We start from the raw sequence: 26,048 nt of genomic DNA on the forward strand, positions 1-26,048 counted from the left end.
CACACACACACACACACACACACACACACACTGGTACCTTGGTGCCTTACTATCTTTCAAGCAGTAGTATCCAATGATCACACCCACACACACACACACACTGGTACCTTGGTGCCTTACTATCTTACTTTCAAGCAGTAGTATCCAATGATGCAGAAGAAAGAAATGACCGTGTGGAGAATAGCTAAGATACGCAACGTGGGCTCCATGTAGCCGCTGCTCTCCTCCAGTACGTAGTGAACTGCGATGATTCTATGAGAGCTGCTGTCCAGACTGGTCACTTTGGCATTTTCACTTGAACTTCGAGTGGGGAGCTCCCTTCCTTCAACCACAGAAGAAGTGGAGACCTGATTCAAACCATTTAAAGTAGAGTCAGTTTGCTGCATCTAAGATATCGTTGCAAGCAAAAGACAAAGGAAATATAGCTCTTTTAGCAAATAGCTGCATGTGAAGTCACTGCATGATGAACTAATAGCAAAGGCTAAAAAAGATAGCTTTTCAACAACCAAAGGCAAATAATGAACATACTTTACAAATTCATTCTTATTCAACCAAAAGTTATGAGGATTCCAGTGCATGCAAGACAAAATTAGATGGTTAAACTCTCTTCTCAGTTACAAAAGAATGTAACACAGGTATGCCACACTCAGACATAGTCACAAGTAAGATATTCAGCTAAATTAGACTGGGAATACTGTGGGCAAGCCCTCTGTCAAACCAGATGCCCTTCAGTTGAGACATTTCTTAGTTCTCAGGAACAAATCTATCCTGTCTTCCTAGATCACAGTGATATTGGTGCCCGGGCATCAGTATTTCATAATAAGTTTAGATATGTTAACTACTAGTAGTAGATATGTTCATTGTGAAATGTTTACATTCATTTATGTCTATTTGTAGTTTTATACCGGTTATTCAAACAGTAAGATTTACGTACCTTATAAAAGAGCAAGATGAAATTGATAGCAAATGCAACAAATAAGGCTAACATTCTCATGTTGTAAAAGTTGCGAGCAAAATAGTTCTGAGGGTGAAAAAAAATTATGAAAAGGTCACTGAATCAAGAGACTTGAAATCTGCAGACAATGTAACAATGTAAATAAAGCATTCATTCATTTACCCCAAACAATTGATCGGAAGCCTACCATGTTTCAAGCACTGTTCTCGGTGCTGCAGACCTAACGGTGAGGGAAAACATTTCTGCCACCATGGAGGAGATCAAGAATAAAAAAGCATGCCCACAAATAAAAAGTATAATTTCAGAGAATGCTAAATGCTATGAGGAAAACTACATCAGGTTAGGAGCTTAGGGAAGAGGGGCGCTATTTTAGATGGTGCTGGTCTGGGAAGGTTTATCTCAGGAGGTGAGCTTTGGACAGAGAGGCCTGAATGCAGGAAGGGGGCAAGCCATGCAGACATTTCGGGAAATTGTGTGTCAAAGAGAGGAACAACAAGGGTAGAGGCCCTGAGTTAGCAGTGATGTTGGTGTGTTTGAGAAATAGAAACACAGTGAGAAGAAGAGGGACTGGTGTGTGGAAGGTGACTGCAGGGATGTGATCAGACAGGTGAGCAGGGGCAGGGTTTTTTAGGCTTTGGATAAAAGGTCGCCTTGTCTTCGACAGTGTGGTGGTTCAGTTTAGAACCTCTGAGGCCTCACTATCTGGATCTGAAGCCTGCCTCCCTCCATTTCCTAGTGTGGGATATGGACAAATGACTTAATCTGTCCTGTAGCATGACTGTGCTTATCTATATGCAAAGTGAGGATAACAACAGACCTTAACTAAGTGTGCTTTGAGGATTAAATGAGTTCATATGGGGAAAATTAATTCTTATTATAATTATTATATCTATCATCTATAATAAATGTATTCTAGTATAATTATTGTTTTATTCTAGGTCAGATGGGAAGCTGTTGGGGGATTTGAGGAGGGCTTGATGCAGTCGGATTATGAGTTGCAAGGACCCCTCCAGCTGCTATGTGGAAAACTGATAGCAGTGAAACCAGAGTGAAAGCAAGAGGACCGGTTAGAAAGTTATTAGGAGACCTCGGGCAGAGGAGCAGCCGATGGAGGCGGAATGGACTTAATGGTACCCGTGGAGATGGCAGGAACTGGGCAGGCTCGGTGTGTTTGGAACAACTGGGGAGAATTATCATTGGGTTGTATTTAAGGTGGGAAAGAGAGGGGTCAAAGATAATAACTTCTGAATTCGGAAGCCCAAGCAACTAAGTGAACAGCTGGTACAATTTACTGGGCTGGGGAAAAATAAAGCCTAGAGAAGTAGGTTTAAAGTAATAGGTTATGGTGAACATTAAGTATTTGTTTTAATATTAAGTGGGAGATGTCTATATAACATAAGTGGCTATGTCAGGGGATTTCCCATCATAAAGCTACATCAAAAATGTAACACCTCAGAACGCTATCCCCCTCTGTGTACACACCCCTTCTCTGTTCATGTCATTTCCCCACACAGGACCCCATCTTTACTGCCAAGGCCCACTAAAACAAGGCTGTCCACCACACGCAGATGGGGTCAGTTTCACCGGTTCTCCCTGGAAGGTGGATCTGAGAACCAATGGGAATCCCCATGTGTGCATACCCCATCTCTGTTTGTGTCATTTCTCCACACAGGACCCTTACTGCCAGTAAGGACACTGGGAGCACTGTCCTGGTAAGAACCAAATGAAAGGGTTTCAGGGCGTGTGAACATAAGTAGACGTTATGGGTTTGACAGTAGGGAGCGGTGGGCCACAGACACTCATTTGAATAAGACACACACACTACGATCAGCAAATAGAACATGTGTTGGACTAACCTGGTTCCCCAACTGCCACTCAGGGAAAGGTCAGCAAATATTTACTAAGCCTAAAGTATTATGGTACTCCACTATATCAGTAACAAATACTCTAAAACATCTTACTAGAAGTTTCTGTTGATACGCTATGATTTTCTTCCAGAATGCTGACTCTGGCACTTCCGGTTCTCCGTATCTGTGTGTGTGAAGCTGCCTCAACTTTTGTTTCCCCTTGTCTTCTTTGACTTTCTCTTCTTTTTCTCCATCTTCTCCCCTATGAAAACAAATGAACAAAACATAAGCGCTCCAGAAACTAAACAGGTGTTTTGGAAAAAATCCCAAATGAACAAATATTGTAGACCATCGTATCACTTTTGAAAACTCGTTTCTTTTCCTGTGATTGACAATACTCCAAATTTTAGAATGAGCAGTAGGGTTTCCTGTTGATCACAGTCTCCTGTTGATGGAGAATTCTGTGAATTTGAAATAGAGAGGACATTTTATAGGCTTGAAGAATCTTTATATATAGCACATTCCTTCCAATTCTGCAAGAAAAACATTTAATTTTAAGAAAAGAACAGGGAAGACTGTGCTGTGACTGTCCAATATACCCTATTTTAAAATTATAATTTTAATGCTCAGTTTTTTTTTTTTTTTTTTTTTGAGATGGAGTTTTGCTCTGTCACCCAGGTTGGAGTGCAGTGGTGCGACCTCAGCTCCCTGCAATCTCCACCTCCCAGGTTCAAGTGACTCTCCGGCCTCAGCCTCCCAAGTAGCTGGGATTACAGGCACCTGCCACCATGCACAGGTAACTTTATATACTTATTTATTTAGTAGAGACAAGATTTCACCATGTTGGCCAGGCTGGACTGCTTTTTTGTGTTTGTTTTTGTTTTGAGACAGAGTCTCCCTCTATAGCCCAGGCTAGAGTGCAGTGGTGTGATCTTGGCTCACTGCAGCTGCTGCCTCTCGGGTCCCGGTTCAAGCAATTCTCCTGCCTCAGCCTCCCCAGTAGCTGTGATTGCAGGAATGTGCCACCATTGCCGGCTAAGTCTTGTATTTTTAATAGAGACAGGGTTTCATCATGATGGCCAGACTCATCTTGAACTCCTGGCCCCATGATTTGCCCAGCTCGACCTCCCAAAGTGCTGGGATTACAGCCTTACAATTTTTAACACTTGCCATTAACATTTAAAATCAGAGGCCTACACATTTAATTGTTCACATGTATAAAGTATATCACTATACTCATACATTGATATACATTAACTAATTTTATTAAATAAAATATATAAATTTAAAATAAAATGAATTACAGCAATGTTATATTAGTTCCAGACAACGATATTAGAAGAATTGACATTTGATATCCTCTGGGTGCAAATTATCAGTCTTCATTAAAGTGAAGTCATGTATTAATACGTAAACCACAAATATTAATATATAAGCTATACTTAATCTTAACTCATGAGGTATACCTGACATTATTTTTAACATTAGTTATAGAGTTGCCATTGAAATGCCTGTCTTGCTGTTATTTACGTCTACTCTTTAATAGCTATGTGGCCATTTTTACAACTGACCCAATAGTGTAAGATCTATAACAATGAATAGTGCTGACTACAAAGAACATGCAATGAAAACAGACCAAAGAAAATAACAGAATAGAGGAGAAAATTTCAATGCTATGTGAGACTGGTGGCACTACAGGCACCTAAAAATGTCCTTTCCTTCTTCCCCCAACTTTTCAAATGCTCCTATAAAATTATATAAACGTGGAGAAAGGTGTAGGCTCCATTATTAACAGAAACCTGATGTTATGAGGGAGTCACGCATTTTCATTGCCTCACATCCAGCTCTTTTTTATTGCTTTGTTGACACCAGGAGTGTTGGTGAAAATGAAGACTCCCAGGCTCCACACCAGACCTGCTGAGGCGGGATCACTGGTTAGGGGCCTGGGAATGTTTAAACCAACTCTCCTGGTGATTTTAACGCATGTGGCCCTGGGACTGTGGTTTAAGGAGCATCACTCCACAGGATTCTATGAAAGTGCATTTGGAATGCTTGTTTCCTCCCTTCTTTAAAAGGACAGAAATACATGAGAGATTTTTAAAGACAGAATTGTGGCCACGAGTCCTCTTACAAAGAGCATTCCATGGAATCACTGGAGTCTTTCCTGATGAGAATCACATATATGGAGGTCCCCGTGGTAGACAGGAAAAGATTAGAATGGCAGCCCTGGGGGCGTCACCTTGATCCCTGCCCGTGGCCTGATGTCCTCGCCATCAGAGCCTCTCCACGGAGGTGGCAGAATGAGCTCTGTGGCTCCTTGGCAATATGAGAGTCTCCCTTGCAGCTCCCAAAGACAGTTAAAGAAAAAAAGATGTAATGACAAACTGAAACTAAGGAAGTATACACAGACTATACATACTCGGCTTTTTCAGGTTCAGATTTGGTTTCTTCTCTTTCTTCCTTTCCTTCTTCTTTTGCCTTCTGTTCCTTGAATGAGTCAATGGGGAAAAGAACACCAGGATTAGCCATCACCTTTGAATGAGTTCAGGGAGCCACGTGACCATGCGTCAAACCCTAACCTATATAAGATACCCTCTTGCTTATACCATGATAGAAGTGCCAGGTGGTTTTCATTTTACTGGGCCAACATCTCCCACTTCTGCACACTGACCTGCAGCACCAGCACCCCCAGTAGGTACAAAGTTTCCAGACTCCTTTTTGATCTCTTTTCTCATTTTAGAAATACGCTGCTTCTTTTTTTCGCAACAGGCTGGAGTGCAGTGCACAATCTCAGCTCACTGCAACTTCCACCTCGCGAGTTCAAGTGGTTCTCCTGCCTCAGCTTCTGGAGTTGAGTAGCTGGGATTACAGGCGGCTGCCACCCCGCCTGGCTAACTTTTGTATTTTTAGTGGAGATGGCATTTCACCATGTTGGCCAGGCTGGTCTCAAACTCCTGACCTCAGGTGATCTGGCCACCCAGGCTTCCCAAAGTGCTGGGATTATAGGCATGGGCCACCACACCCGGTGGAAATACTCATCTTTATCTTAATCCCCTACTAAAATCTTACTCATCCTTCAAGGCCACTTTAAGTCTTAGGTCTTCAATCTTACCTAATTACGTTAAACCATGCAAGGATTTCTATTTTCTCTGCATTAGCAACCCCTACTGCCCTGCCTATACTATTTAACACTTAATCATTTTCTAGTTTCTTCATGTGTGTTAGTTTTATCTCTGGAATCAGCTTTTTAAGGTAATTTGAAGGCAGTGACCCCATCTTACCTTTGAATTCCCTATGATACCCAGTGGTGTCAGACACATGGCAAATATGATACATTTACGGATGGAATGATGGCTCCATAGACTAATGACTAGAAAGAACTTACAATGAAAACAGGCTAAAGAAAATAACAGAATAGAGGAGAAAATTTTCATGCTCTGTGAGAATAACTACAGCCACCTAAAAGTTTTCTTTCTTTTCCCAACTTTCCAAATGTGTGTATAAAATTATATAAACGTGGAGAAAGATGCAGGCTTCCGTGAGAATGGGTACTGACGTGATATCTAGATAGCTTAAGATGATTTAATCATTCCTAAGGACTCTTAAACACACTAACTTTGTCAACCAAGAAGCATCTCTCTTGGAAATTCAAGTCACAGAGGTAACACCGTTCTAGCACTAGCATGAAACCTGGTCTAATGTTCATTTATTACACCTACCTCAAGTCCAGAGAGAATGCTGCTGTGACTTACAGATAAATTACCTGAAACTTTTCTTGCACCGCAGGCATGGGGACGGGGTTGCTCATGAGGTCACTGAGCCCAGCATTGGGATTGTGAGGAATCAGTTTATACTGTCCCCCTTCTCTCTTCAGATCCAGGCCGAATATATCCGAAAGAAGGTCACTTTCTTCGGTCAGCTCCTTTAAATCTGTCAGATCCTCGGAGGGCAGGGCGGCTTCCAGGGGTTTCCTCTCTCCCTCCTCCCCATCTCCTCTAACCTCGTCCTGAGTAGGGTCTGGCATGTTGGCCAAGAGTTCTGCAACTTTGATCTTTTTAGCACCTTCTACGAGGCTTCCCCCCAGCAGCAGGCTGCAAATGATGCGGAAAAAGCCCCGGAAAACGCTGGCCACGAAGTGCAAGAGGGTCAGAAAAATACTCCAGTAGGATGAAAAGAAGGCTGTGACCATGTCCTTCACCGTCATCTTTTTCACTTTTTTCATCTGCTTCTTCAGGCTCTTCAGACTGAGCATCCGCATGAGGGTCAAGATATTGTACCTGAGTGCGAACAGGGCTGACTTGACCGTCAGGATGGAGAAGAAACCCATCCTCGGCCCCTGCTCTTCGGGCCCCTCCTTCTCACTTTCTTCCTTATTCACTGACCTCTCGTTCAAATCCGACTCTGAGATCTGAGCCGCCAGCTGCATTTCAAATATGGTGTCCTCGCAGAAGTTAACGAAGAGTTCCATCTTCTCTTTTTCTCCTCCTTCGTTGACCACATCAAATATGAACTGTCTTTTGGACTCCTTGACCTGGGGCTTCTCCCACTGGGTCCGGCTAGACTCACTGATTTCGAAATAGACTCTCTCGATGCGTTTGGCACTTCCCATGATTTCGATGCGGCCCAGGAAAGGCTGAAAATAATTCAGGACGCTCTCTGCTAATTCTAGAAAAGTCTGAAGTCGGGTATCGTTGGGCATGTGCTCAGAGAGGTTCGTCAGAAGGACAGCGACATTGAAGCCGATGTCCTTCGCAGGTTCGTGGAAGCGTTTGACAAACTCTTCATAGTCGAGGGTTTCATTTTCATCCGTCTCCGCGCAAGACAAAAGAAACTCTGTTTCTGACTGCGTGTAGTGCTTATGACTCTCCATCGCTTTATGGAAGTCCCTCTTGGAAATGACTCCCTTGCCATCAGGGTCATATTCTTTAAAAGTATCAGACGACGTCAAATCTTTTAGTTTTAAGAACATGTCAAAAAATTTGAGAATCATCTCCACGTTGTTGGAAGATTCCACAAGCATATCTACCATCTGTTTGCCAATTGTTCCATTAACAACATTACCTGGTGGCAAAGCAATTGCATTTATTTAAAATAAACTTTAACAAAATCCATGTTATAGAGAAAATAACGGTATCGATGCTTAATAACATCTGAATCAAGGATACGTTCATCTCTTACTCTATAAAATGATGATTTTTTATAAACCATAGTTTAACAAAATCAATGTTTATAGAAAAAAATAACAATATAGATCTTTAGTAACATATGAATCAAGGACATGGCCTTATCTCTCACTCCATAAAAAGATGATTATTTACAACCATAGTTTAAAAGCGATTACACAGGCATGCATAACCCTATTTACAAAGTAATTAGACTGACATATATAAAATCATAACTGAATAAAAGCTGACATTTTCCCCTCAAATTGATCAAAGAAGCAACATGTTTTAGATGAAGAAAATGAGCCAAAGACTACAAACTAAAATCAAGTTTCATATTAGTAATAAAAACATTTGCTCAGCCCTTTAGAGTTGAAAAATCACTATCACGGACAATATCTGATTTAATGTTCGTATGTAAGGCAGGTACGTTTTGTTAATCCTAATTTTCCAGATGAGGAAACTGAAGTTCAGCAAGACTCAGTGAATGGGCCCGCTGTATAATTATTAAAGGTTAGCACCAGGACTGCAGACCAGGTCCCATGAGAGCAAACTGTACACTCTTTCTGATTCCTAATGAAAAGCACCTTTCTACATTTCTTCATGATTCAGTGTTCATAGTTAGAAAATGGCAGATTCCTGAACTACAGGGTCATAGAATGCTTTTATTTGTTGAACAGAATGTGCTGTATAACACAAAGACAGGCAGTAGAAGAAAGGTTGCTGGCCAGAGGTGCACAGAGTCAATCTGAGAAACAGTGAACACGGCGGTGTTAAGAGTGTGTGACCCGGAGCTGCGGTGTTGGGTTTGAATCCAGGCTTAACCTGGGCAGATTTCTCAGCCTCTCTGTACCCCAGTTTCCTCATTTGCAAACTTGAGATAATAATACCATCAAACCCATAAACTTGTTACTAGGATTAAATAAGTACTTTATCCAGCATCTGGCACATTATAAGAGGCTGGTTTTAAGTCACTGCTCTCTTGTGGCTGCTGTAGTTATTTTATTTTTTTTGAGACGGAGTTTCGCTCTTGTTACCCAGGCTGGAGTGCAATGGCGCAATCTTGGCTCACCACAACTTCCACCTCCTGGGTTCAAGCAATTCTCCTGCCTCAGCATCCCAAGTAGCTGGGACTACAGGCACGCGCCACCATGCCCAGCTAATTTTTTGTATTTTTTTTTTAGTAGAGATGGGGTTTCACCATGTTGACCAGGTTGGTCTCGATCTCTTGACCTCGTGATCCACCCGCCTCGGTCTCCCAAAGTGCTGGGATTATAGGCGTGAGCCACCGCGCCCGGCCTGCTGCAGTTGTTATTGTTGCTGTTGGTATTTAAACCAAAATTTGAACTGGGGCCATGTATGGCAAATGGATCCTGTGGTTAGGAAGTGGCTACTTTTGCCCAGCCCTTTAGAGTTGCTGCCAACTAAGTGCTTTCAACAAATGCTGCCATTTCAAAGTCCTAGCATGAGGCCTGACAACTGCCTCAGTTAATTAAAGTGGAGTTACGCCATGTGTGGCAGACTCAGAAAATAGGAGGGAATTAAGAAAAAGTGATAGGTGCCAGGCACAGTGGCTCACACCTATAATCCCAGTAGGTTGAGGTGGGCGAGGTCAGGAGTTCGAGACCAGCTCGACGAACATGGTGAAAGCCTATCTCTACTAAAAATACAAAAATTAGCTGGGCATGGCGGTGCGCACCCGGAATCCCAGCCACTCAGGAGGCTGAGGCAGGAGAATCACTTGAACTCCAGGAGGTGGAGGCTTCAGTGAGCCAAGATGGCGCCATTGCATTCCAGCCTGGGTGACAGAGTGAGACTCTGTCTCAGGAAAAAAGAAAAAAAAAAGTGGTAGGCACCCTACTACATAATACCAAACATTTCTTAGTTGGTTTGATTGTATTTATAGGATTTCACTGAATTCGCACATCGATCTATCATTTCTATTTTGCAGAGGAGGAAACAAAAATGCAGTTGCAGCTTGTCCAAGGGTCACAGCGCCCAGAGGTAAGGAAGCCAAGATTTAAAACCTGGTGGTGGATTTGCAGCCCAAGCTCTTAACTGCTACATTTCCTGCCTGATACAGGAAAAAAAATGCAATAACAAAATAAGCTGTTAAGAAAAAAAAAAAGAGAAAATTACAACTGAGAGGCTGTGGTGGGGAGAACGAGCCTGTCACTGCCAGCCGCCTTGGGGGACTGAGGCTGTCCCAGAAGTGCCAGGGTTTTAAGAACACAAAGGAGTCACTCTGTCATCTTTTCAAAGCAGCAGCTTACCTAGCTGGAGTTTATCCGAATGTCTGAAATCCCCAGCGATTATGGACAAACACACTAACAAATAAAACAGTCTTTATAGACTGTCTGGAGAGCTTACTTTTTAGGATATCACTATGAAATGAAAAATATTGTTATAAAATACTACTGTTTTCCTTTTGTAGATATGTAAACTGAGATCTACAGGATTTCCTTTTTTTAAAAAACAAAAAACTAACATGAGAAAAAGAATAAGCCTGCAATAAATCCAGGGCCTCTGTTACATCTTAATAGTGTTCTTATTCTATGCTACATTCTGATTCCATAAGCAAGCACATACTGATCCTTTCAATAAAATAATAAAGGGAATTGAAAAACAGAAATCAAAACTACCTTCTAACATGGACAGCAACATGACCACCATATCCTTCTGCAGATCCATTAGTTCTTTTAATAGCTCAATTTGACTGGAATCCTGAAAATATTAACATTGCGTTTGAGATAATACAAGAAAACTATGCAGCAAGAACATACTTACTCTCACAAAAAGGATGCTGCTCTGGCAATAAATAGTAAGCACTTAAAGCATTATAGAACCAAAGGAAGGCCAAATATTAAAATTACACTTCACAATTAAAAAGTGTTACTTATTTCAACTCATGTTCTTTAAAGTGTATTTGGCCTCCCAAAGTGCTGAGATTACAGGCATAATAAAAACTCTTTATAATAAAAAATAAAATAGCTACAGCAGCTCACGCCTGTAATCTCAGCACTTTGGGAGGCCGAGGTGCACAGATCACCTGAGCTCAGGAGTTTGAGACCAGCCTGGGCAACATGGTGAAACCCCGTCTCTACTAAAAATACAAAAAATTAGCTGGGCATGGTGGTACACGCTGAGTCGTCTCAGCTCCTCAGGAGGCTGAGGCACGAGAATTGCTTGAGCTTAGGAGGCGGAGGTTGCAGTGAGCAGGGATCATGGCACTGCACTCCAGCCTGGGAAACAGAGTGAGACTGTGTCTCAGGAAAAAAAAAAAATAGTATTTGTATGTATAATAAACATATCTAGCAATAATATGAAAAAACCATTGCAGTGGTATATTCTCCAATACAAGACTCAAGAGCTTCTGCACATTTGACATCTATCTACCTTTTATTTGTAAAGCCTGCATTTTTTTCTTCTGTCTAACTTATTCTAGGTGCTATTATGTAAAAATCAACTTCACACAGAAAATGAAGGCATATAAGCACCATAGAAGATAAACTTCTTACAAATTTATTTGTTAGATAAACAAATCTAACCAAGCACCTACACAGGTATTACCTATACTAATATCATACAATGTATCTTATATACCAATTTGATTAAGCTTTCCAATATTACTCTGGTTAAAATTTTGTTTTTGCTTTTGACTTTTTTACCATAAAGAAACATTCTTGTTCAAAGACATATTGTGTGTAAACATCACTAGGCTTAGCCACAGTCCCTAGAAATATGGGTCATACTTACATGTGCATAACTTCATATCTCATCTATATTTAAACAATCCTTTAAAAGATTTTATAAGGCATTTTATTCAGATTTTGCTACATATGAAGCTAAATTCCCACAGTGTTGGGAGGATGAGATGTTTTCTTTCTAAACAACTGTTACAGAAACTCTGTAAACCATGAACGATTGCTAGGTTGCACCAGATGTTAGTACCCTGATGGAAAAACATCAGGATGAGAACTTTTGTGAGTGTCTACATTTGGTTCATGTCAATTTCCTTTATTTACCAAAATATCCCTAGTGATTAAATGAAAGACGGATTTCCCGATTTGGCTGAAGTCACCGGGAACTCCATACTGACGTTCTTTCCTTGACCAAACTCTAGCCAGGTACCTCTGAGCCCCCTTCTCAACTAGGCCTCAACCTTGGTCTATAAAGACTTGAACAAACACTAGTATAGTTTTTAACTGTTCAAGGCTGCATCCCTAGGATGAGCTCAGCTCCCCACTAAAGTACCTGACTAGGAAAAACTGCAGGCTGATTAAAAAAAAAAAATTGACTGTACCAGATAATAGCTAAGGATAAGGACTCTGTCTCAGTCTCTGGAGGACAGAATCCTGACTTTGATAACTGCCAGTTAGCTGCATAGCTGGTCTAATCACATTTCCAGCAGTGAATCTTCTGTACCTTTTCACTCCCCTTGCTCTTCTGAGACCCATCTCGTCCACTCTCTAACCTTCATTCTCCCGTTAACATTCCCAGTCACCTCTGCACAAATCAAATTGGGTTCAGTTCATGATGAACTCTTTTTCCTTGTGGCAATAGCACTACTGATTAAAATCTGTCCTTAATAGTTTAGCATCTAGCCTTGTTGTTCTTCGACATCAAGATGCATCCTTCCCACTTTTACTGGTATCCAGCCTTGTCGATCTTTGACAATACATCCTGCACATTGCTATATGCAGGCTGGAGGGACATGTTTTTCACTTTACTGTAGAGGAAACAAGGCCCAGGGAAGACAGACCTGTCCCACACTGGTGGAAAAAGTCATGACAGCTTGGGAAGTAGAATGGCAGCATTTTGTCTTTTTTTTTTTTTTTTTTTTTTTTTTTGAGACAGAGTTTCGCTCGTTACCCAGGCTGGAGTTCAGTGGCATGATCTCCACTCACCGCAACCTCCGCCTCCAGGGTTCGAACAATTCTCCTGCCTCAGCCTCCTGAGTAGCTGAGACTACAGGTGTGCGCCACCATGCCCGGCTAATTTTTGTATTTTTAGTAGAGGCAGGGTTTCACCATGTTGACCAGGATGGTCTTGATCTCTTGACCTCATGATCCACCCACCTCAGCCTCCCAAAGTGCTGGGATTACAGGCGTGAGCCACTGCGCCCGGCCCATTCTGTCTTTTAATCTGTCATTCTTTCTTCCACCTCACCACCCGGCAAATACCCACACTCTGAAGGTCTCAGGTTATACCATTAAAATTCACTGCATCAAAGAGACGCTTTCCCAAGAACTTTTCTATCTGCATATCTTTCTGTTTTAAATGAAACAGATACAGCAGTGAGAAAACAATCTGACAGTTTTCAATAGGTACTCTCAAAGTTAACATTAAAACATGGTGGAAAACCTGTTTATTCTCTATTTGCTTATCCATATAATAGCCATTATTTTCTCTTTGTCACAAACTTAAATATACTGGTTATGGGTAAAAATCACCCTACTGAGAACATCTGCTTGTTTATGACCCTGTGACAAAACTGTCTCCCTTGTAACAGATTATAGATCCTATTTTAATTATCTATAACGGGAAGGAAAATTCCGGTGAGCAATGGCTAGAAAGATGAAGTTCGTGAAAGGTACAATGTTTGGGGACTTGACTATTTCATTTCTCCATTACATTCAATTTCTTAATATCCATTGTCTCAAATTTGAATAATGAATCCTATCCTCAGGTTATATGACGTTCTATATTTTAAAAATACTTTAATGTAGAGCAAAAGAGGCATGATAAAATGATCTTAAAAAGACAAGTGATAAAGTGATTTTAAAAAGATAATGTTCCAACATCAAAAGTCATGTTTAATTTGCTGATTGCAGTCCTCAGTTTGTTATGTGGGAGAGAGGAAGGTAGTTACTTTACCTGCGACAGCTTCATCTGCATATGGGCAAACACATGAAGAAAGCCCACCACAGCATCCCACAGCCTGCTGTGTGCCAGACTCTGTTGATTCCCAGTGCAAGGACCCTGGAGCATAAACAGACAAACGGCAGTCATTCCTTATAATTGATTTGCCAAAACAAACTTTACAGTAACGGGAAAAGTCGACTTAGTGCTGACATACCTCACTACTGGCACGTTATCTAAAAAGATAGGAACTCAAAGTGAAAGAAAGAGATACAGTGATGATAATGGTACCCTTAAGAGATGAATACTTTCCTCTTTGAAATGTTTAATATATTCCAAAACACATTTCTCAAGGATTTTTATATTCTGTGAATCTGTGTGTGTATTTGTGTGTGTGTGTGTGTGTGTGTGTGTGTGTGTGTGTGTGTGTGTGTGTTTGTGTGTGTGTGTGTGTGTGTGTGTCTGGCTTTGATCTCCTTTAGAGGGAAAAAATAAGGTCTGGTTGTTTTGGCGATTAATCAGTAGTTACTATTTTGTATTGAAAAGAATCTGAGGATATGCTTAAGATGAGAGGTGATCACTTCTTATTCTTAAATAGTGACCTGGACAAAGCATCCATATATGGAAAAAAAAATCCTCTTCAACGTGTTCTTAATATCCAACTGTTACACAAGTGGCACAACAATTGAGGTGTTTTAAAAGGGTAATCCTTGACTATTAATTTCACAAATCCAGAATCCAAGGCAATTGGCAGCTGTTAAAATAACGAATTGGGAGGTCATGAGGCTGAGATGGCTCCAGTCTTGGGTTCCTCCCTAAGAAAACCAAATCCCAACTCAATGTAAATTTAAGCTTCACCAATCATAATCCGCCAATTAACTTCCAACTAGAGAGTTCACCAGTCAGAAACTGCCAGCTAATCTCTAGCTAGGGACTTTCCACTTTTACCAATCAAATCTCTTTTTTTGTCTAGCTTCCAGGAACACCTTATAAAAGTGCCCCCACCCTTGGTGAAGTGCTGAACCATTAGTGTTCTGGTGTTGCTCAATTCATAAATAGTTGAATGCTCAGATAAACTTAAGATGTTATTACGCCTACGTTTATCTTTTAACAAACTTAACTTTGTTCTCTTGGCTAACACTTTGGAAGTATCAATACTAGAGAGAATCTGCTGTAGCAGGCAGACTATTTTCATGGAGCCAATTTCTTTTTTCACTTTTCAATGAAAAAGATGCTACCATCATTCAGTTTTGTAAACCCATCTACATCCACCATGAAAATAAATTAGAGGGATTTTACTTAGAAAGGAAAAAAGTACATAAAATACTGTTCTTAACTTCAAATTCATTCATTCCTTTAGGCAAATAACTCATAAGAACTTTAAACTGCAGACCACATAAAAACATTTCAGATCTTATACTAGAAAACAAGTGATTGGAAGAGATGGCAAGATCCAAGATGTTCAACTCGAACTTTTTCCTGTCTCAGCATCTCTTGAGATCACAGTGAGAAATTGACCATGTATTCTCATGTGACTATGAGAATGACACGTACCTACATATGACAAAAGCAGTAGACTTACTACCTGCAAAAGGGGTGACTAAAAACAGATCTTTCCACTTTAAGGATATGAGGGGGTTGAAGTTGAAAAGGGGGAGACTTTGGAGGGGGTTCTCTATGTGCCGAGCATCTCCATTTCGTGATTTCTGCCTCCCCTTACACCCAGTGAGAGAAGAGGCTTCAGGAGAACCCTCATGTGGGCGCGGTTTCTGTCTTCTGAAGTTGGGTAGCGTAAGGTCTAGTATTGGAAAATGTGATAGACAGCATGTGACAAAAGGGATGTGTGTTCCTTATACGGACTACTCAGGAAGGGGCCGTTCTGCCCCATCTGCAATCAGTCTGAAATGGTAACATAATGCCAAGGTGGATGGGAGCCACCAGATGCACAAGGTCTGATTAAATAGCTTTAAACTGGATGGGAAAAGAGTCATTTCCATGGCACTGGAGGACTAACAGGGCCAGGCTCCCACGTTAGAGAAAAAAAATACAACACGCCACACCAGAGGGCCAGCTCCATGGTGCAATTTGGGATTACATGTGCCCCGGGGGAGACCTTTCCTTCTTTATACCTCTTCTCTCCCACAGCTCCCATCCAGAGGAAGCCTGGGGTTAACCAGGAGGGGAGGCGGAAAGACAAAGAGAAAGGGAAGAACCCTAAGGGGAGAGAGTAAAAAGCCCAGATTGGACTCCTTCCAGATCGGACAACATCCAGATGGGGCTTACTGCCTACACTCTCACTCCAGGGTTTCCAGCTGAAAATCAGGCCCAAGGACGAGGGGCAGTTTTACTGAAATGAGACTATTCTTGTGACAAAGTGACTGACATAATTTTATTTATCTGAAAATGGCACAGGATTCCTTCTAGCGGTAAAGAAATGGTCGACAGAGCAAGTCTAAAGTGACAGTGGGGAGAAGGAGTCAGATTATGCTAATCTACAGGTTGTTAAATCCAGTTCTTTCAATGTACCAGACAGATATAGTAGTTTTACAGTTTCTTTCATCTGTGGTTGTAATTAGTCCCATCTGGCTATTACAGTTCCGGTTTGAAAGCAGTAGATCTTTAGGATTTTCCTACGGTTGATGTTCAGTGTCAGCTTGGTGTTCCATGGTATATAAATTAGGGAGGATGAAAAGTACCAGAGGCCATTAGGTGAACACTGGAAAGCTATTTTTAGGAAAACAAACTTGATTTTCCTTCAAGTCAGAAATAATTTTCTTTCTGTGATAAAGTTCAAATCAAAAGTTAAAGTATTACAAGGGGTGATGCTCTCCTGCGAGCCCTAGGTGACCAAAAGTTGTCTGACCAACCCTCACGTGCACAGTTGCAAGCCCAAAGCCAAAGTACCCACTTTTTCTTCTAAACCTGAAACGCACAGAATGTCCTTTCCAGGACTTGCTCAACCGTAGGTCATCAGCTTCTGGGAGCTGTAAACTCATCTTCAGGGCAATCTGCCTATCCTGGTGCCTTGCATATTTTTTTCTCATGATGTATGTGCCTGCGACACGGAAAACCTTTGCTAACTACCAGAAGGACCTGGGCCAAGGACAGATCAAGCTCTCTCTTTTCTCAACAACTACCTCATGGTCTCACTCTAGGAACCCCGACAATATAATGTCCTCTTCCTCAAACAATTCTCCCCCCTTATTAAACTGGGATAACAATCTCGTAGGTGTGATTCCATTTGTTTCAATGGTGTTGGATCTCCCCCATATATAACTTTCTATAGTTAGCAAAAGTTTGAATAATAAAGCAATATGCAGTGCTCAAATCTCAAAGGCAGTCCAAAATAAGCACAAAGCTAACGATAAGCTTATCTCCACAGTATCAATATTTATCAGTAGATATGCCACGAAGTCAAGCTTCTCTAAAATATATTTCACTAAATGCAATGTGGTAACTTGGATCGTATCCCAGAATTTTTAAAAACAAAGAACATGAATGGAAAAACTGGTAAAATCCATAAAGCCTATAATTTAGTTAACAGGATGTGCCGATGTTAATTTCTTAGTTTTCACAAATGTGGCATGGGTATATAAAATGTCAGCATTAGGGAAAGCTGGGTGAATCATATACAGAAACCCTCTGTACTGTCTTTGCAACTTTTCTGAATACTTAAAATTATTCCAAAATACATATTTCAGAAATGATTGTTATTTTTAAATGTCATAGAAAAAAGAACAAGAGAAGTTAAAATGAACCAAGCATGATAAGCCATGTGACTTTATCCAATCTCCTTTGAACATTCACGTAGAAATCCGTTCTATAACAACACCTAATAAAGAGTTTTGCACATTAGAGCTCAATGGATGCTTCTAGCTTTCGATAAATTCAGGAATCTCAATTGTTTTAGGAACCAAGAACTTCCCACTGTTAGCTGAAATAGCATCTATGTTTCATTTGGAATATATTATAGAAGTCATCCTGATTCCCATTTCTGCAAAATCCAGTGGCTTGCTAATGCCATCAGTCAATCCTGTTATTTATTCAGGACACGACACATGAATGTTGTTGTACGGGCATCATTCTAGGCATGAATGAGAATACTAAGGCAGTAATGAAAGCCAGGAGAGGGAAGGAAGTGGGACTATGAGTAGACCCAAACTGACTGAGCTTTCACTTTTATTTGATTTTAAAGGAAATTTTATTAGAATTATCAAGCATGACTTTTCCATCTTGAAATGCTGAAATAAGGTTCCTCTTCCCCACCAAAACAAAAAATAGTACAAAAAGTGCCATGCTTCTGAGGGACGGAATGCAGAAGAGAGTGAGCCCAGAGAAGGTTTCCCTACCTCTGGAGCACTTATTTAGCTTTACGTGGCCATAAGTCATTCATTTACTGAAACAGCCTCACTCTTAGGCTCCGGGGATACAATTTAGTTTTAACTTAACCCTTCTTCTCCCCACAAGCTTATGTTTAGTCTCACAAAGCCAATTGTAAATTTCTCCCTCCTCCTGTTTTATCCTTAGCATTTCAAGCATACAACCTGAGAAAATAGGTGCATACATGATGAGAAAAAGAACACGAGGCACCAGGCTAGGGACATGTCAAACATAGTGAATGATTCAGGGTAACACTGCCCACTGAGACAAGACAGAAAGGAAAGATGACTGGTCATCAGCAAAATTTTGCTACTTGGAAAAAAAACCCAGACTTTTATAAAATTTTTTTAAAAAATCTGAAGTTAAGGCTAGAAGTTTGGTCCAAGGAGAACATACATCAATGTAAAAAAAGAATATTCTATATGGTATTTGAAATTATATCTATAATATATATATGTGATGTTTTCAAACACTCTTTAAGTTTCTATGAAATTTCTTCCCAATTTTAGTGGAATACTATAAAGAATGTTTTAATGTGCCCACTCGCACTTCCTTCCTTAATATCTACTAAGTGCTTAATATATTTATCAGGCCGTGGAGATACAGTAGTACTAACATCATACTCCCTGCCTCTGAGGAGTTCATCATACGCCAACCTCCCAAATGGTGAAGCAGTTTCGTTCCACATAAATTCACATCTCAACCTAATATTTTAATTATAGCAATTTGCAAAGAAACTCTGAAGGGGTCAACAGGAGATCTGGAAATTATTCTAGACATATTGCACTTTTCAATGGAATTCGATGCTACAGAAAGCAGCCATGTTTAAATGTTTACCTGAATGTACTCTGTAAGGGTGTTAAAGACTTGTTTTGCCACTTGAATAGCTTTAGAGAAATTCCGTTGTCCTTGTTCATCAATAACATCTTTCCCAGAGTAATACCAATAAAAATCACTAATTGATTCCTGGAAAATAGGGATGATATTATTTATTATTAAGTCACATTCTAAAGTTACCATTGATTAACCAGTCTTGGACTCTATACCTGAGAAGTATTTTAAATAATAGATACGGTAGCAAACAAAAATATCTGTGAAGCAAATGTCATTCTTCAATGATTTTCCTGAACATACAATATGGCTACCTCCTTCTAAGATATTACTAGCAACTGAAGAAAAGACAAGAAGCAGAAAGTTTAGCTTTAAACATTACCATCTGATGGCCTTGAACTTCATAACTAGAAGGATTCATTAAAACTAGAGCATATTTATCCATGCGCAAAGTTAGATGTTCACTATGTGAGCACAGAAAACAGACAAATCATGGAACAATATTTTTTGCAGGACCCACATCTGGTTTCCTTTTTCTCCAAGGAAGCCAGTCGCTGACATCCATGGCTTCTGTGCCTATCTCTGAGGAAACTGATTGGATTCCTTATAAATACTAACAATTGTAAACAAATATCTCAATAAGATCAATCTTTATAAACCAGATGTTTCCAACAATAATGTATATTTTAAAGAAATTTTGGGTGGGTAAGTAAATAACCCAATTTGGTTCAGTCTGTGAACTACATTTGGGTTTTCAGGCAATTTTAAAAATTACAAACGTGTTTTCAGCAACACTTCCTGGTGTATTGACTTCAAAATGGACCTTCCCCCACCACATTAAGCTTTCAGTTAGAAAAAAAAAACAAAAACGTGATTTTACACACTCTAGGAAAAAGCTGAAAGTCTGCATTTATAGTTTTTAAAATACTATGCCTGGCTTGGCTTATAAATAAAATGAGAGGAAAAAATAAGATGTACAGGGCTTTCATTATTTAAGAGGCCCATATCTTCAATTCAGTTTGATTAACATTATCAAATATGATTACAATATCAGAGATCTTTAAGCAATGAGGTGTGAAAATTAATGCAAATATTAGGACAGCTGAAAAGAACTGACCTTAGACTATCAAATTTAAGTGTATGGTAGTAGTTGGAAAGCCTTTCTTTCCTATTCCTATGAATATTCCAAATATTATTCCCCAATTTATCAACTGTAGAAGAAGGAGCAGAGTATAAAAGTGCTTTATAAAAGGAAAGTGACTTTAAAATACCATCAAGCTAAAAAAAAAAAAAAAAAAAAAAAAAAAGGGAAAAAAAAATACCATAAAGAAAAAAAAAAAAAAAAAAAAAAAAAAAAGAGAGGAAAATATCTCCACTTACAGAAATAAAATAATGAGCAAAAGTGAGAGAAAGGATCAGAAGCAGAGATAACAGTGGCAGTTTTGCTCTAAGAATTGCAGAAGGATTGTGATCACAGATAAACTATCTCAAAATATCCTGTCTAGTTATAAACCCGAACACATTAAAATTCGGCCGTACTGTTTCAACATACCAACCCTTTTGTTACTAATATGCAAAGCGACATACCTGAACTCGAAGTAGATAGTCTACAGTGGAGATAATTATGTTGACAGTTGTATTATTGCCAGTCTGAGTTCTCAGATAATTCTGAAAATCTATGCAAGATCAAAAAATGTTATCAATGTTTGCTCAGAAGTTCAAGTTGACTTATTCTAAGAACTCCAAAAGCAAATGATGTTTTCTACAGCAAAATAATTGTGGGCAAGTGTAGTGTTTTTCTCTGATAGTTTTAATATGAAAATAATGTATATTTTCCATAAAAAGTGATCCACCCCAAAAGCATATCTGGGTGCTCCACAGATATGCAATTTTTGTTTCAGATGTTGCTAATACCAGTTTCCTTATTGCTAGTTCTAAAGCTCTGAGCAAGTGAATGACTAAAAAAGGTTGCCATTCTTGAGGACGTAAGGAGGAAATTATTCATTAATTATTTGTTCCTCAGTACTGTGCAGAGTGCTGTGGTCAGCAAAGATAAAATTAAGGTTTTTTTTTTTTTGAGAGACAGGATCTTAATGTGTTGCCTAAGCTGGAGTGCAGTGGTGCAATCACAGCTCACTGCAGCCTCAAATTCCTGGCCTCGAGCAATCCTCCTGCCCCAGCCTCCCAAGTAGATGGGACTATAAGCATGCACCGCCACATCTGGATAATATTTTAGATTTTTTGTAGAGACAGGGGGGTCTCGCTACGTTTCCTAGGCTGATTTTGGACTTCTGGGTTCCAGCAATCCTCCCACCTCAGCTTCCCAAAGTGTTGGGATTACAGGTGAGCCACCGTGCCCAGCCTCATGTGTCTTCTGTAACATCAAAACAATCGATGAGACTAAAGTGAAACACCTATCCGAGGACTGCGAAAGCAGGGAAGAAATATGCAAAAACGCCTCAGTGCCCAGTGCAGAGTCATGCTCTAGAACAATTTGTTGTCTCTAGAATGATGCATAATTGGGACCAACAGGCTCCTGTTGTTACTACTTGAAAACATTATTTATTCCTTAGTACCATAGAAATCTGGGGACTCACAAACCTGAGTTGTGCCCCTCACAGAGTAGTTGCAGGAATCGGAAGAGGTCACAGGTGAACTCGTCATCCTGCAGAACCTTTTCTCCTGTGGGAAGTCCAGAGGGATCAAACATTACCAACTACCTCAGCCTCCCCCTCCCTTTCTATTCCCACCTCCATCCAACTTGCATGTTGATCTAGCATTGTTCTAAACCAAAAACAGTCACAAGTCATAGCCACTTTTCTATCTGAAGCTCAGAAGATCATGCGCTTGGCAGATAGAGGTACTTTTTCTTTGTAAGAAAAGAACATTTTAATTTTAAAACTCAGACTTCTCTGTTAAAAATAGCAGCATGGGTTTGGCAACATTTTACAAACGACCTAAAGGCTTAAACTTTGCTTTTTTCTTTATGTTCTTGTATTTGGCCACGTGTGCATAGAAGGGATCTCTGTATCTCACACAGGTTAAATTTGCTTTGTGCCCGGATTATGACCAAAAGATTCAATGGAAAGCATTCAGTGTATCCAAAAAAGCAGGGTCAAGAGTTTGTTTTATTAAAGGATAATTCATAGATTTCTGTGAAAGCTGTAAATCACCAGAAAATGTTGATTAACTTGTCTTAATTAGCTTTGTTATCAGCTTGTTTACTGAATAAAAAAAGGAAAGATTTCTGAAATCTAAAATAAAAATGTGACTGGTTTGAGCATTATTTCCAAAGGAGGAGGAAATGGCAAACCTTCATTCTAAACATCAAGTCAAAAGAAAGACTTTGGTGGCTCCTGTTGTGAGAGCTAAAACTAACAAAGAAAGGTGAAAAGAAAGGCATCTCCTAGTTATAGAAGTTTCTCTGCACCATCCAACACTAACAAATATTTTTGGGGCAAGGAGAAAACCTCAGGAAAGGGCTCAGTTTACTTATATTTCAATTTCAATGTATTTCGATCACAAGTTACTTTGAAAGCAAAAACACAAGGAAAGAAACAAACACAGAACAGTACCACACAAATGAAGCTGATTTTCAAGACAGAAAGTATCCGTGGGAGCGGTGGGGGGAAACCGTTCCACAATACGAGCACCTGCTCCCAAATATAAATTTGTTTAGAAAGCAAAAATGACTAAAAAGATAGCCAGTGAATGAATGGACTTACGTATTCCAAAAAAACGAAAACTTTTTACAAAATGGAAATATTTTGGGCTGAGAAAGAAAACTATGCAATGATCGTATGTTTACTTTAAGTGAAATTATGAAGGATTACAGTGACAGAGAGCCGATGGACTTACCAGTCCGCAGTCTGTGACTTTCAAAGTGAGAGGCTTCATATAATGGTAGGGTTAGGAAGCAAAACCATTTTGAAAACTAATATAAACATTAAAAAAAGTACATACAAACACTGTACTCATTTCCCTGTTAGCCCACAAGATATGAAATTTGGGGACCAGGCTAAAATCACCAAGTATGCAAATCAGACGTTGTGGCAAGTTTAAGTGTTTTACACACATTGTTTTGTTGAATCTCCCATAGATGGCTGATAAGTCCATTCCTCAGTGTTTGAATTCACAACAAGATAGGCAACAAAAGGGAGAACGTTTTAGGCAAATAAAGGTACTAAACTCTTCATTGGTGATACTTAGTACAATTTTCATGAGCCATTTTAATCAGAAGAGTCTTTCAAGTGATATTTAAATCAAAATATTATGAGTTCATTACATAGGCTTTTTGATTCTTTCCCTGTGATCCCATCTACAGTTTTTTTTCAAAAAACCAATCAATTCAATAAACCATGTACACACTTTAAGTGTTCATATATTCAATGTGGAAGAAGTATCCTTACTAAAAAGTATTCAGAAAAGCACTTAAATAAATATAAATCTACCTGTGCACCTAAAAGTGCTCTGCACAACGCATCATGATTTATAACATAAGGTTTTATTTACTGTTAACACGCACAGTATTTTCTTCACTGTATACCCAAACATGTACGAGTGACTTCGCTTACATAAGGACACACTGCAGATGGCAGAAGGACGGGAAGAAGGAAGGGGTGGGGGGGGGGGAGTCAGGCCTTCGTTTACCATCATGTGATACCAGGTATAATCTGGGGTGCTGCTGCTTAATGAAGACATTCCCGTCTGATTAAAATGCTGCTATTACCCATGCTGCAAATAAGTGGGAGAGTAACAGAGATGGATGATGGCTTTATGTCTGCAGAAGGTACAGGATCGACAGTCTATTTTGTGATGTATGCAAAAGAAATTCCATTGCAAGATGGAAACTCAGATCAATAACAAATAACGGGATGGAGTAACATGTAGTTGAAAGTGCTCCTACGTTGGTAAATTTCGATTTGTAAGTGCTGCCTGAGGGCTCAAGGTAAATATTGTGAAGGGCATCTCTTTGGTTTCATTTTTATAAAAGGCTTAAGATTTCTAATACTATAATAAAGGGAGAAATATTTCAGTATTGTTGCCACTGCTGAGCTCATTCTTTGCACCTTTGTTTTCTCTTGTATAAAATAAAGATAACGTGTGCTGTGTGCGTCCCTGGCTCTTCACAATCTGTGGTAATTTTTTTGCAAATTGTTGAAAGGTTAATATATTAGGTGCAGTGGCAATAACACTAAAACAATATGAAAACATCCTTCCAAGCTGCTGAATATAGCTATTTGAATGCATTGTGTTTATATCTCCTGAACGCCATCTTTATGGATTAAAATGTTCTCAAAGTTACCATTTTTTTTTCCTGGAAATAATCTAGGTAGATTTTGTTTAATCAAGCTAAGTGTAAAACAGTAAGTCCTATTTTAAACATCTAATAAAGTTAACACATTTTTAAACACCACTGTTCTACCTACAATTGGTTAAACAGATTCTAAAAGACTAACATTCCCATTATAAGGTCCTGTTATGTCAGTATCTACAATAATGCAAAGGTAGAGGGTGAGTCATGAAGCATTAGACTGGCCACATTAAAGGATTCCCCTATAATCTACATAGGTTACTCAAAAGCACCCCATTGCTGTAAAGGAAATTATGCTGATCGCTGATCTTGAGATGACTTAAAGATCAATTCTGCCAAATTAAATCTGAAGAATTAATGCTAAAAATATTTTAACATAGTGAAATGTCAGGTATTTTATTCCACGTGGGTGGTTTTAATATTGCTGTTTAAGTGGCCTAAGTATGACCGCTTCAATTATATCCCAATTCAATTAAAAAGTAAACTTACAGAATAAGGTTACAGTTAATATTTAGTTAGTGACTACAATGTGCTAGGCGTTGTGCTAGCTACATTATCTCATCATTTCAATTCAGGTTTATTATAATCCTGTAAACTAGCTAAACGTAATGCCATTTTGCGGTTCAGTGAACAACCGAGAAATCAAATAACCAATGTCTACAGCTATCGACTGGTAAAGTGTATGATTCCAGTAAACTTCAATAAACATTCAGTAAGTGTCTCTTCTATGGCAGGCATCTTGTGAGGTGAATGTAATCTCGAACCTAAAGAAGCTCACAGTGTAATGGAAGACAAAGGAAATGAACAGATAATTTCAGTATTCTATGGCCTTTCTGAATTCAGTGTGCTACAGTTTCTAAATATTGTAAAGTGAGCATCTGTAACCAATAAAATCTTTGACTAATTATCATTACACATACTATATGTCATTTAACTGTGAACTCGTACTTGTTTTTGTCATTTTAGAACCAAAGGAAAACAATTTCTAGATATGTGACTTTATTCAGTTAACTGCTCTGAGCCTTCATTTCATCATGTTGATGTGGAGATTAACAGACTCCTCAACTCCTCATTTCATAGGACTTTTGGGAGAATTAAATTGGCTCAAACAATTAAAACTGCGTTGAAGTCTACAAAGCACAAAAGAAACTTCAAGTTTCAATGCTGTCAAGCCTTAGGTCAAATGACATAAATTTCTAAGACATAGAATTTCTGTAGGTTGTGAATATGACCGTTATTTGATCTATAAATTCCACTGAGTACATTTATTAAAATTTAATTAACAATCTGACAGCAGTGTATACAACGCATTCCTATTTCTGATGCCAAGTCAACACCAGGGGAAATAAATTAGGTTTGTCCTAAGGATAACAGAATTAAAGTACATTCTGTCAACTTAAAATAGCTGCAGAGGAAAAAAAAAAAATCCCTTTGCTTTCAAATGTGATTTGCATATTGTTTCCATCATAGCCAGAGCCTAAGCCTCTCAGCTGTCAAACTCATTGAAATTCTTACTGTTTTTCATCCATTGCATTCATCCACAAGATCTCCCTGCCTTGAGACTCTGATACCTATCTTATACAATGTTGCCTATGAGTAATTTTTCAAAAGCACCAATCCAATAATCATGCTCCCCTGGTAAAGAGATGGATTTCCTTAAAACTGCTTGAAAAGTCTACTCTGAAGAATTCCCTATA

The 26,048-nt window shown here is 39.4% G+C and overlaps 1 protein-coding gene across 12 annotated transcripts in view; it reads right to left on the reverse strand.

Moving 5' to 3' along the window:
- Window positions 1-26,048, reverse strand: part of RYR2 (ryanodine receptor 2) — a 784,407-nt gene that overhangs the window by 42,234 nt on the left and 716,125 nt on the right. For all 12 annotated transcript variants that reach the window (XM_032242431.1, XM_032242430.1, XM_032242419.1 and 9 more), the window contains 10 exons: window positions 21,639-21,719; window positions 20,625-20,713; window positions 19,044-19,172; window positions 13,842-13,946; window positions 10,607-10,688; window positions 6,566-7,863; window positions 5,222-5,289; window positions 2,917-3,064; window positions 935-1,021; window positions 129-347 (listed from right to left, as the gene is read on the reverse strand). In XM_032242431.1, coding sequence (XP_032098322.1) covers window positions 129-347; window positions 935-1,021; window positions 2,917-3,064; window positions 5,222-5,289; window positions 6,566-7,863; window positions 10,607-10,688; window positions 13,842-13,946; window positions 19,044-19,172; window positions 20,625-20,713; window positions 21,639-21,719 — 2,306 coding nt within the window. The remainder of the gene's footprint in view (window positions 1-128; window positions 348-934; window positions 1,022-2,916; window positions 3,065-5,221; window positions 5,290-6,565; window positions 7,864-10,606; window positions 10,689-13,841; window positions 13,947-19,043; window positions 19,173-20,624; window positions 20,714-21,638; window positions 21,720-26,048) is intronic.

The sequence above is a fragment of the Sapajus apella genome, unplaced genomic scaffold, assembly GCF_009761245.1.
Source record: "Sapajus apella isolate SASKATOON/1434 unplaced genomic scaffold, GSC_monkey_1.0 scaffold49, whole genome shotgun sequence".
Lineage (NCBI taxonomy): Eukaryota > Metazoa > Chordata > Mammalia > Primates > Cebidae > Sapajus > Sapajus apella.